At 35.9% G+C, this 12,060-nt stretch overlaps 1 protein-coding gene across 1 annotated transcript in view; it reads right to left on the reverse strand.

The window, feature by feature from the left end:
• Positions 1-4,322: 4,322 nt before the first annotated feature.
• The window catches only part of FBXO8 (F-box protein 8), a 53,333-nt gene continuing 45,595 nt past the window's right edge, over positions 4,323-12,060 (reverse strand). Inside the window, exon 6 of the mRNA XM_004766099.3 lies at positions 4,323-11,984. Coding sequence (XP_004766156.1) covers positions 11,797-11,984 — 188 coding nt within the window. The 3' untranslated portion in view covers positions 4,323-11,796. The remainder of the gene's footprint in view (positions 11,985-12,060) is intronic.

The raw sequence follows: 12,060 nt of genomic DNA on the forward strand, positions 1-12,060 counted from the left end.
AAGATTTAATTTTGCTCTAGGATAATTTTAGTTTTGAGTATTCCAATTATAGGTTCAATGACAGTCTATCAATGTACAATGAATTGTTGAATAGTGGAACACATCATGTCCAAGAGGAATATTTTCTGAGCAGACAGTACCTTGGTTATTTAGTTTTAAAATTGTACTGGGAAAGATTTTTACATTGAAACAGGTTGAGTGTTTTATGTCTAAGGCATGGTATTGAAGTGCTTAGAGATTTTTAGATATTTGGTTTGAGAACATTTATCAGTATCGTGTTCATTCAACAACTGCTTCTTTAGACCCTGCAATGTTTTTTAAGATTGTATTTATTTGACAGAGGGAGAGGCAAAGAAGAAAGGGAACACAAGCAGGGGAGTGGGAGAGGGAGAAGCAGGCTTCCCGTGGAGCAGGGAGCCTGATGCAGGGCTGAATCCCAGAAGCCTGGGATCATGACCGGAGCCGAAGTCAGACACTTAACCGACTAAGCCATCCAGGTGCCTGCAGACCCTACAATTTTTCACACACTGTGCTAACTGATCATGACAATATATGTGCCTCCTCTGCTACTTCTTCTACATTTTTATGCTAAGTACTCTCCCAAAATGTTATCTCAGCATTCATCTCTAACCTTTGCACTAAACTAAACTGCTGAAAAATAATTCACATAATTGTACTATTCGTACTTTACATCTGACTGAGAAAAGAGAGATCATTCTCTCCTAATTACCACCTTACTTACACTCAAGCCAAGCAAACTTGCCCTTCAACTTTGCCCCTCTATCTGTAATGGCAACACCTCCTTCAGACCATTTGGAGTACTTTTTAATTTCTTCCTCTTTTTATCCAACAGCCCCTAGTAGCCAAGATGGTTTACTTCCAAAATGTCTCCCAAAACTTTCCCCCATTTCCATGTCCAGTATCGATGCTGAAGGTCAGCTTTCCATATTTCACTCGTTTAAGTAAAAGGACCTCTTCACTGATTTCCTTGAATGCTCTACATTCTGTTGCATTTCAACTTCATGTTTTAAACTGGCTTTGGAAGAATCCTCCTAAATCACAGATCGGACATGACACCATTCTTCAGGAAACTTTCCAATTGCCTACAAAACTAAAGTACTAACTCTCTATTTCAGCTTACTCTCTTCAGTGTGTATTTTCTGGTCATCTCTTCCACTAACTTATTGCTCACACCTTATCCTCCAGTTCCAGCAGATTACTGGCCATTCCACACTCCTCCTCGGCAGTGTTGCCATGGCTTGGATCAGGCCTTTTCCCCGGAACCAGTAACACACCTATTGAAGTAACATTCCTTCTTCACACTCAATTAGTTGAGTGGTTTTTTCTTTTCTTTTCTTTTTTTTTTTTTTTAAAGATTTTATGTATTTATTTGTCAGAGACAGAGAGAGAAAGAGAGTGAGCACAAGTAGGATGAGCAGGAGACAAGAGGGAGAAGCAGGCTCCCCACTGAGCAAGGAGCACGATGCAGGACTCGATCCCAGGACCCTGGGATCATGACCTTAGCTGAAGGCAGATGCTTAACCCACTGAGCCACCCTGACATCTCTGAGCTAGTGAGTGTTAATTATTCACTCTTTCTAAAGTGCTGGTTGTCTTTTACTCTTCTACGATATTTTAGCACATTTTTCTCCTACTGTTCGTTAAGGTTAATAATGTACAAAATGTACTTGGGAGTTGGCCTCTCTTGATCCCTGTAAATGTTCATGTGAACCTCCAAAAGTCACATAACTTCTTCAGACCACTGCAGAACTGTGGCGTTATATATAAAATATTATAGAACTGTATGAATTAAGATTGCCTTCGCCCCACTGAAGCCTTTGATGGTAAGGGACAGTGTTCTTCATTTTTGTCTCTTTCATAGCACCTGGCTAATACCTTCCTCACAAAAAATGAGCTATCTATAAATGCTTATTTGGACATTTAAATTAAAACATCACTATAATGTAAAACAATGTCCTAAATTTATACCACGTTATAGGTACTTGGGGGGAGGTATAGTGAACTTGAATACGTGAGGAATGAGATTTCCCTTAAAGAGTGAGAAAAGCACAAAATGAATGAGAATGGCTTTTAGGAAGTAGGCCATGCCTGTAATAAGGTTTTAAAGAAATTAATGTAATAACAATTCACAGTCTTAGAAACTAAATTCTACACCTGAAACTAATATATACACTGTGTTAACTAACTGAAATTTAAATAAAAACTTGGAAAAAAAAAGTATTAGAAATACTTTGAGTCAATGAAAATGGAAACCGGTGAAGAGGGAAAAGTTAAAGCATTATTACACTTAATGGTTTAAAATAAAAGAAATATGGGGAGCCTGGGTGGCTCAGTTGGTTAAAAGTCTGCCTTCGGCTCTGGTCATGATCCCAGGGTCCCGGGATCAACCTCTTGCTGGGCTCCCTGCTCAGCAGGGAGTCTGCTTCTCCTTCTGCCCTTCCCCCGCTCATGAGCTTGCTCATGCTCTCTCTCTCTCTCAAAAATAAATAAATAAATAAATAAATAAATAAATAAATAAATATTAAAAAAAAAAAAAAAGAAAGATGGCATTACCTAGTGCAAAGTCACTTCAGCTGTCAAACTCTAAATGTGCAAAAGTCATCTCTATTGAGAGTGTGATACATTCAGAGTGTTTTTGTTACAAAACATGCAGTGTTTGATTCTGGTAACTTTCCTTGCTCTGACTCCGTGATCCTCAACCAACTTTCTGGAGGCTGGTAAAGAGAAAAAATGTACTGATCACGCTCAGTAAGTTGTCTTCGTAACATTTCCTTCAGTTCTAGATTTAAAAATCAATGCTATGAAAAATACACTGCTTGAGGTCTGTTGATAAAATCAGATTTTGAGGCTGAGAACCCAGAACCAACCAACTCATCATGATGATAAATGCTACTCAGGGAACGCTGTTACAAGAGCACTGATTTCTCCTCATCTAATATGAGCTTGGCCTCACTCAAGGGTTTTTCATTTCTCTGGCTTATTATTGACAAGGCCCATAATGTTTTTTGGGTGGCATTTCGGAAAATACTATGCATTATTTTCTTTGTCCCAAGATTAACTAAGGGAAGGAGAAAATATGTATATTTGAGTTATGCAATAAAAACAAGTATCTCCAAAGTAAAATAAAATAACTGAATCCCTTCATAAACATGATTACCTACATTGGATACTGCAATCCACTTATGGGGGGAAAACACACACAATGAAGCAGCTAGATTGCAACACTAAAATTGATACTTATTAAAAACAGTGCATATAATTTTTGAGTGTTTTAGAGATACAATAAACGATCCGATGGCTTCAGAATTGAAAATGACATTTGCCCTAACAGCCATTCACTATGAGGCAATGTGATGGGTGACAATGTGCTGGTATATAGCCAGAGCTACTCTGTTTTTGTCCTTTTATTGTCTTCTCAGTAAGAGCAGTGGCCTTGATCAACATTTCTAGAAGTTTCCACCCCTCTGTGCTTTTCTCAGGCTGCCTCCAGCAGAAGTGCAAGCAGATTCCTTGGCAGTCTGTCTCCTCTGGTTGCATACATTCATCGTTAGAAGACAGGACTCCTGGGACGCCTGGGTGGCTCAGTTGGTTAAGCAGCTGCCTTTGGCTCAGGTCATGATCCCAGCGTCCTGGGATCGAGTCCCACACCGGGCTCCGTGCTCCGCAGGGAGCCTGCTTCTCCCTCTGACTCTGCCTTCCACTGTGTCTGCCTATGCTCGCTCTTGCTCGCTCTCTCTCTGACAAATAAATAAATCTTTAAAAAAAAAAAGAAGACAGGACTCCTCTGAAACTTTTAACATGAAAGCATTATTTGTTCATGTTTTGTTTGGATAAAAATGGGCAAATATTCATTATGTTAAACTTCTACAAAGGTAAACTTCAAATGTCTATCAGATCCTCAAACCTTCACTACGATTTTGTTGGAAGAAATTCCTTTTGCCTGAACTCTTTCAGACAGGCTTTTAGAGAAGATCATCAACACTGGTATTGCTTTCTTTTGCAGTTTAACACCAAATCAAAAATATGTATTGCTTTAACCATCCATAACTAACCACATGCAGTAATTTGGCTTTAGCTAAACATATTGATTAGTTTTAAACTTAAGTACACAAATAAGCATAAAAGGGAGTGTTAAGTCAGATCACAACCTTTCAGGTTAATTTAAAAACTTGATAATAAAACTGGGTCATGCTGAAGGCTAAGACGTGTTTTCAAAAGTGAAAAATGATTTCGCTTTCTAAGAATGCTTCACCATAATTCTTAAAAAAAAAAAAAAGAAAGAAAGAAAAGCAGAAAATATCCTGAGATCATTGAATCCTCGTTTATTTTAATTTTTCAAATAAATTGGGGAGGAGAGACATTAGTGAAGAGCTGGGCTTTACAGTTTCCTTTGGAAAGCATCAACAACTTAAATTTTTTTTTCCCCTACTGAAATATTTATGAGTGAAAACATTATTTTAGGTATGTGTATCTCCAAAACTTACATATTTCTGATTCAGACTTTTAAACTGTCGATACCCAGGAGACAAGGCCATTGACGTGTACCTGGCACTACTTCTGCCAGTTAATTTTCTTCCTGGAGAGTGGTTTTGGGCGACAGAGTGGCGTCCGGGCTCCCCGGGTTGTTGCACTGACGAACTGCAGTGGTGGTAAAGTCAAGGAGCCTGACAAAATCTCATTAATCATTTTAAATTAAATCCAACCTTCCTGTCCAACCGCACCAAGAAGAAAGCCATTTTTTTTTTTAAACAAATGAAAATTTCCTCAGTAAAGATTTGGTATCTTTCTCTTGTTGGCCTTTAATTCGATGAGACAAAAATAATATAAAACAATCCACTTTTTGAAGCTTGAAAACAAAACATTTGTCCAGAAATCATTTAACAGATCAACCAAGTGTCTTTTAAAAATAAAACACATTTTGAATAAAAATACAGGGAAACATTCTGGGGGAAACTATATTGGTTAATTTGGGGACACCATTTATCTTTATTTTCTGAATAGTTCAGGGAATTTATTTAGTTCTATTGAAAATACATGATCCTTAATAATATTTGAAAGAGGAAATGAGATCATTATCCATATCTTGGTATATTTTACTCTAGTGTCTGTTTTCCAATCAAATTTTTGTGGCATTTTACATAGTAATTGTAATGTGAGGTGTGCACACATACACATACATACATATATGCATAATTTCATATCCTTTTGGTATTCATCATGATTTGTAACTGCTTTCTACATTATTTATAAACATCATAGCTTCAGGATTATATATGATGAGGATGTATTTTGGTCTACTTGACCAGTGCCTAGCATAGTGTCTCATACATAGCATGTTCTCAAATATCTGCTAGTTATTTCCTTGAACAGCCCCAAGTTTTGGGCATTCCAGTTGTTGTTGTTTTTTTTTTTTTCCCTTAAATTAAAAACAATTGTAGAACTAATGATGTAAGTCTTGCCTTTTGCCTTTTGCTTATTTTGAATTATTTCCTTAGGATGGCTTCTCACAATAGACATATTCAGTTATGAATGCTTAAAAAAGAACTAGGAAGTTAACAGTATGACATGTAAGGAGTTCACTTTAAACAGAGGAAAACAGACTCAAATTACAATAAACAAGTTGTTATCTTAAATGTTAAGACTTCTGAATACGCTTACTGTCATCAAGCACCATATTAATCATACTGTAAAAAATGTAAAAGATCAATTTAGAGAAGTAAAAAGATCAATGGCTTAAACTCTTGAAATTAAAAAAAAGACAGTCCTAAAGTAGTGATTCATCCAAATATTTAAGATCAGAAGTTCTCTAGAGATGAGTTTATATCAAGAATAAAATAGAGGTTGAATTGAGTTTTTAAATATTTTTAAGAAGTTAACTCTAATATGTTCCAATTTATAAGTTGTGTACAACTGAAAGCTCCAAATATATTTTTAAAAAGTGGACATAGTAAAACCATCTCCCTCCCTATGTGCTTATGTACAAACTAAGCCAGATCTAAAATAATTCAGTTGTCCAAGGTCTATGCTAGGTACTGAGGCAGATAAAAGAATAAAATTTCCACCTGAAAGAACTGGAACAGTTACCCTGGAGAGTAAAGAATCTAAGAGGACTTTGAAGGGCAAATAACATTTTAACAGGTAAATGTGAGGGAGCGGTTACAATTATTAAAAAAAAAAAAAAAAAGCAAATATAATGGAAGAATGAAAATGCAGGGTTCATTGAGATTAGAGAGTATTAGTTTTAAAAAATGTACTTGGGAAAAACCCTAATGATAAATCTGGAGAACTCAAAAGTTTTTGAGCACTTTTTTCTTTGCCTTCTTTTCTTAAAAAAAAACAAAAACAAAAACAAACAAACAACAAAACCCAAAAAACCCCCACAAATTAACCTGTATATTAGAAAACAGAACTGGTAATCATGCATAGGAAAAATGCACTAGCAGCAGTTGGTATGGTATGTTCTGGTCTTGAAACAGCACAGCCCTTAGTGGGGAGGGAAGGTGTAGACAGGCCTGAGTTGCGGAGGACCATAAGTATTCTTGTGGGTTTCAGCAGAGCTCAGATTACGTGTTGGGTAAGAGAATATTTGGTCAGAGACAATATAAAAGCCATTAGCACTACTGTAATGAAAGAACTCAGCCTTAAGTGGAAAAGGTAGACAAAAGAAGCTTGAGTGTAGATGGGAAAAAAAAAAACTACTTGGTTGAGCAGCACCAAATGCAAACTCAGCATCCTTCTTGAAACTCGGCTTCCCTAGCTCTCAGGCCACCATTCTTCTCTGGTCCTTCTATAGTCTTCACAAACCCTCATTTTCTCTACCAAAACCTAAAATGTTGTGTTTCCCAAACATTTCTTTTTACTCAACAAACCTTCTAGAGGAGCTTTCTCCAGTGCTTCACTTAACAAAATACCTTTTAAATACCAGTAAGACCTCCAAACTTACATTATCCAGCCCTGATTTTTTTCCTAGCCTTATTCTCTAGCTGCAACCAAAATTCCATTGTTACTTTCAAATTCAAAATAACTGGGGATCACATCTGCTCCATATCACTCCACTGGTTGCTTCTCTTAGTAGCTACCTTTGATAGTAGGAAAACTAGACCCTTTTATCAAACTTGGTTCCTTCAAAATCACTAAACACCATCAATTTTCAGTTTTTATTTTTTATTCATTCCTCCTAAGTCCTCTGCCACTTACCTAATTTAGCCCTTATAATAGAAAGCCAGTCTTTGAAAGCTTTGCTGAATAAGCTATATTTGAGGTGGATCTTGGATGATGAGTAGGGGAACTTTAGATACAGAAGGGAGAGCAAGACATCACAGAAAGACCAGCTTGTAAAAGACAAAGATCAGATCACATCACATTTGAGGAATGTTGGAGACAAGGCTTGAAAGAAAGATAAGCCGAGGCCAGATTGTATAGCCTTTTTTGTTTTTAAAGATTTATTTATTTCAGAGAGAGAGTGTGTGTGTGTGGATGGGTAGGGAGGGGCAGAGGGACAGGAGAAGCAAGCTCCCTGCTGAGCAGGGAGCCTGACTCTTGGCTCAATTCCAGGACTCTGAGATCACAACCTGAGCCAAAATCAAGAGTCAGATGCTCAACCAACTGAGCCACCCTCGTGCCCCCAGATCATACAACCCTTTATGCCATGCTGAGGAGGCTTAATTTTGTAGAAAGGAGTACTTGAAATTTTGTAGAAATTGAGTACTTGAAACAGAAGTGTCAAAAGGAGCTTGTGTTTTAGAAAGATAAGTTTGTTATATCAGAAGGAAGGTCCACTAGTTCCAAACTTTAGGCACTTGGAAACATGTGGGGACATTATTTGTATGTCACAATAACTGAGGGATGCTACTGGCATCTAGCAGGCAAAATCCAGGCATGTTGATGTTCTCTGCTGTAGGGAGCGGTCTCCCATAATGAACATCCTTCTCCAAAAGCCAGTGGGACCTCACCGGAAAATACTGAACTAAGTTAAGCATTCAGTAAATGTTTATTATGATGGGGTTTTTAAAAATAAACATGTAAACTTATACTCACCTAGTTTTTAAGATGCCAGGAATAAATCCCTATTCAGTAAGTATAGAAAGTAGTAAAAAGAATACTGCCCAATTCAGGAGGGGTCTACTTCAACCGATGGCTCTTTCAGACAAGCCCTTGAAGAGATAAAACCACAAACTCTGGACAAAGTATAGAAATGGAAAGCAACCCAATAAAGGCTGATCAGTAATATTTTTTTTTTTCAGGCTGACACTGAAGAGAGTACTTGGAAGAAGAAGATAGGAGATGAATTTCCCATTTTATAGTTTTTGCCTGAAGGCAGCCCTCCGGCTGAATCATTGGAGCCTTTAGTTTTACAGACTTGAAGAACCCTGGGGCAGAGTTTGGGGCAACAGTAGCTGCAAGAAAAGGAAGAAATAGAAATAGAAATAATGGAAAGAAAAGAAGAGTGAGCTCCCTAATTTCTGTGTATGAACTGTGCCACACACTCTGGCTTCTCTCTAAACTGTGGACACACACAAAAGATTCCAGGTTAAAGAAGGGAACGGACATTTGAAGTACTTCAGGGGAGCAAGAGCTTGCAACTGAGTTCTGCCAGTTAACTTCCAGCTTTAAAAAAAAAGTCTTTGGAGAAATGTATTATAACATAGATTTCTACATATTTTATTAGCCGTGTCTAGGACAAAGTCTAAATTACTAACATATGAAGAAACAGGAAAATATAGTCTATTCTCAAAAGAAGAGGCAATTGAAGAAGTTGAAATGAGCAGATAAAGATTTAAAGCAGCTATTTAACTATGTTCAAGGTTGTAAGGGAAAATGTGCTTGCAGTAAATGAAGATAGGAAATCGCAGCAGCACAGACATATAAATTATAAAAACGTGAAGGAATTTCTAGAATTAAGAAGTATAGTAGTTAAAAAAAGTTCACTGAATGAGCTTAAAAGGGATTACAGAAAAGTCAGTGACCTAGAACAGTGATCAACAGATATAATCCAACTGAAGAGGAAAAAAAGATGAAAAAAAATCTATGAGATGATATCAAAAGTTCTAGCACATATGTAAAAGGGGAGGAAAGAAAAATGAGATTGAGAAATATATGACAAAATTTTCACTTTCAGAGGGAAGTAGTTTTTTTTTTTTTTATACACAAAGGGAGAAAACAATTTCAATATACTGACTTCTTACCGGAAACAATGGAGGCCAGAAGACAGTGGAGGACTATCTTTAAAGTATGAAAGGGGGGTGGGAATAAACTGTCAATACAGAATTACATATGCAGCAAAGCACTCTTCATAAAGGAAAACAAAGTAAAGACATTTTCATGTATAAGGAAACTAGGATAATTCATTGCCAGCATACCTGAACAGTCATATAGGTGGTGATATTTTTCAGGAGGACATGAATGATGTTACAAGGAAACTTGGATTTTCAAAAGGAAAAAAGTGTTGGAAACGACAATGTGGGTCAATATAAATAAGGTTTTTTTCCCCTTGTTTAAAGTGTACACGACTACTCAAAGTAAATTATTATGGTGTGGAGTCTGTACTGTACGCTATCTGCAATTCATAGAACAACTCTAAGATAACAAATGGAAGAAGTGGGTAAACACCCTGTACGATTACGAGGTTTCTATATTTTATGTGAAGTGGTACAAATATTAACTGTAAATAGGTTGTGTCAAGTTGTATATCTTGATACGGGCTTGGTTTATTCAAGTGTCTGCATTTATTAAGATTCATGGATTAGTACACTTCACATTTATGTATTTCATGGAATGCAAATTTTACCTATAAAAAACTTTTTTTAAAAAAGTAGATCTTTAGCTAACAATATACAAGTTGAATTCTATAGGAAGAAAGAGTACTGTGATGTCCGAAACTTGTATTACCTGTATTTAAACAGTAAGATAGGTGGATTGGTGGATAGAGGGATGGATAAATACGTGCTAAAGTGAATGCAGTAATATTTTAACTGTAGAACCTACATAGTGGTTATATATACATTCTCTGTAAAATATATCTTAACTTTTATATGTTTGAAAATTTTCGTGAGAAAATGTTAAAAAAAGAATACTGCCCATCTACGTTTGTAATCAGGTCAGGGTGGAGAAAATAAAACACGACAAAGGGGAAAACTGTGAAATGGAGGATACAAAAAACTATAAAGAAGGAAAGAAAAGAGAGTAAAATTAAAACAGAGGTAGAAAGAACCAAATGGTAAGGGAGAGATAGGGATGGGGCGGGGGAGAGAGAAAGAAAAGGAGATTAATGGGAAAATGGAAATGATAAAATGTTATTATTATTGTTGGTCTTCTGAAACTTTCCAATAAATTAATTTTGAAGTTAAAAATTACAAAGAAGTATCTTGTTATGGAATTCAATATTATGCACATGTGAAAATTTAGGTATTTTCCTCAAGATCTGAAAACTTGTTTACTTCCGTTCTAAAAGTCCCCTTGACGTCCAGAATTGTTTGACTACCTTATGTCTTGCCATTGAAAATTCTATAGGACATCACTTGCAGTTGTAATAATATCAACCACTATTTACTTAGGACCAGATATGGAAAGAAGCTTGGACTGTACATATTCAGTAAAAAGTTTCTAATCTTCCAAGTTCCACCCCCTAAACTAGCAGCTCTACTCATCATCACATAGTGTCTCATTTCAAAGCTGATGCTTTTCACTTAGCAATATTTCCAGGAAACTTTTGACTTACCATATAAATATATTCTTCTTTATCATTTCAATGCTAAGTGTTTCATAATTAAATAATTGTTAATTAAGCTATGCTTCATACATATGCTCTCCAAGAAGCAGTATTTTTCCTTATCAATCATGTAACATCGATGAAGGCAAGGCCCATGTCTAGGTATTGCTGCTACCTAGCACAGAGTTTAGTACACAGAAGGTCCTTGGTAAATATTATTGGATGACTGACTCACAATACCCCTTTCTCAACTGATTGTAAACAGAAATTATCAAGTTAAGAGAATGGCAAATTTTGAATAATTACAAGAGATATAAGTTTTAATAGCATTCTGTTCCTATGTATGGGAATCCTATATTTCAACATATTTTGCTATCTCAAATAGTTTAAAGGACTTACTGAGAAATGACTAACTCAGAACTTTTAAAAATGGAAAGTCGAGTGACGAATTTATATTATAAAAATAAGTGCCTGTTTTGCTTATTACTAGTAATAAATCTATATTCTTATAAAGTTCAAAGGAAAGAGAAACTGGTATTTGTCTTTATCCAACTCAGATTCAACTTTTATGAAGACAGTAATAAGCTCATATCAGAATCAAATAAATTTCAGAACTCAGTTTGAGAGAAAAAGGAAGGGCTTTAGTTAAAATCTTTACAATAAAATAATTATGATTATAAATCTCTTCAGTTAAATATGTACACATTACATGGTATTTTAAAAAAGAATGAAAATGAGTAGTTTTTCAAGCAATCTAATGCACAAATATACCATCTTTTAGAGTATAATGTCAGTTGAACATTCTTAAACAGCTGTGTCAGGCAATGGCTCTGCTTTGTGCAAAACATGATAAGCAAAATTAAGAAAAATTCTGCAAAATTCTTTAGTTCCCCAAGGAAATTACTAAAAAAGAAAATAGTAAAAGGGAAAAAAAAAAGATGTACTCTCGAGCTTGATTGTATACAGAGGCTAGAATGACCAGCACTAATGTAACCCCCATATCTGCTAAATAAGTCCTTGGGTAACTTTAGTTTGAAGTTAATAGTTGAAGTCCTAGCAATTGTGCTTTTATGCAGCCACATGGCCAATAAGGTAGATGTTGTCATAAAGGTGCCCTACAAAATCTTCACTAATGTTTTGAGCAGCACGACGGGTATTTCGAATAAATTCTCTTTTTGACATTTTATTCTTCACATGAGGGCTAGTGAGGTCAATGGAAAGTAGAATCAAAGAGTAGCACAGTACATAGACAGCATCTGGAATTAAAAAGAAACACCTCAAATTATTAGGTGGTTTGAAAAATGTGGTCCCAAAGGAATTACCTAATGCAAA

The sequence above is a fragment of the Mustela putorius genome, unplaced genomic scaffold, assembly GCF_011764305.1.
Source record: "Mustela putorius furo isolate JIRA1106 unplaced genomic scaffold, ASM1176430v1.1 tig00000682_pilon_pilon_pilon, whole genome shotgun sequence".
Taxonomy (NCBI): domain Eukaryota; kingdom Metazoa; phylum Chordata; class Mammalia; order Carnivora; family Mustelidae; genus Mustela; species Mustela putorius.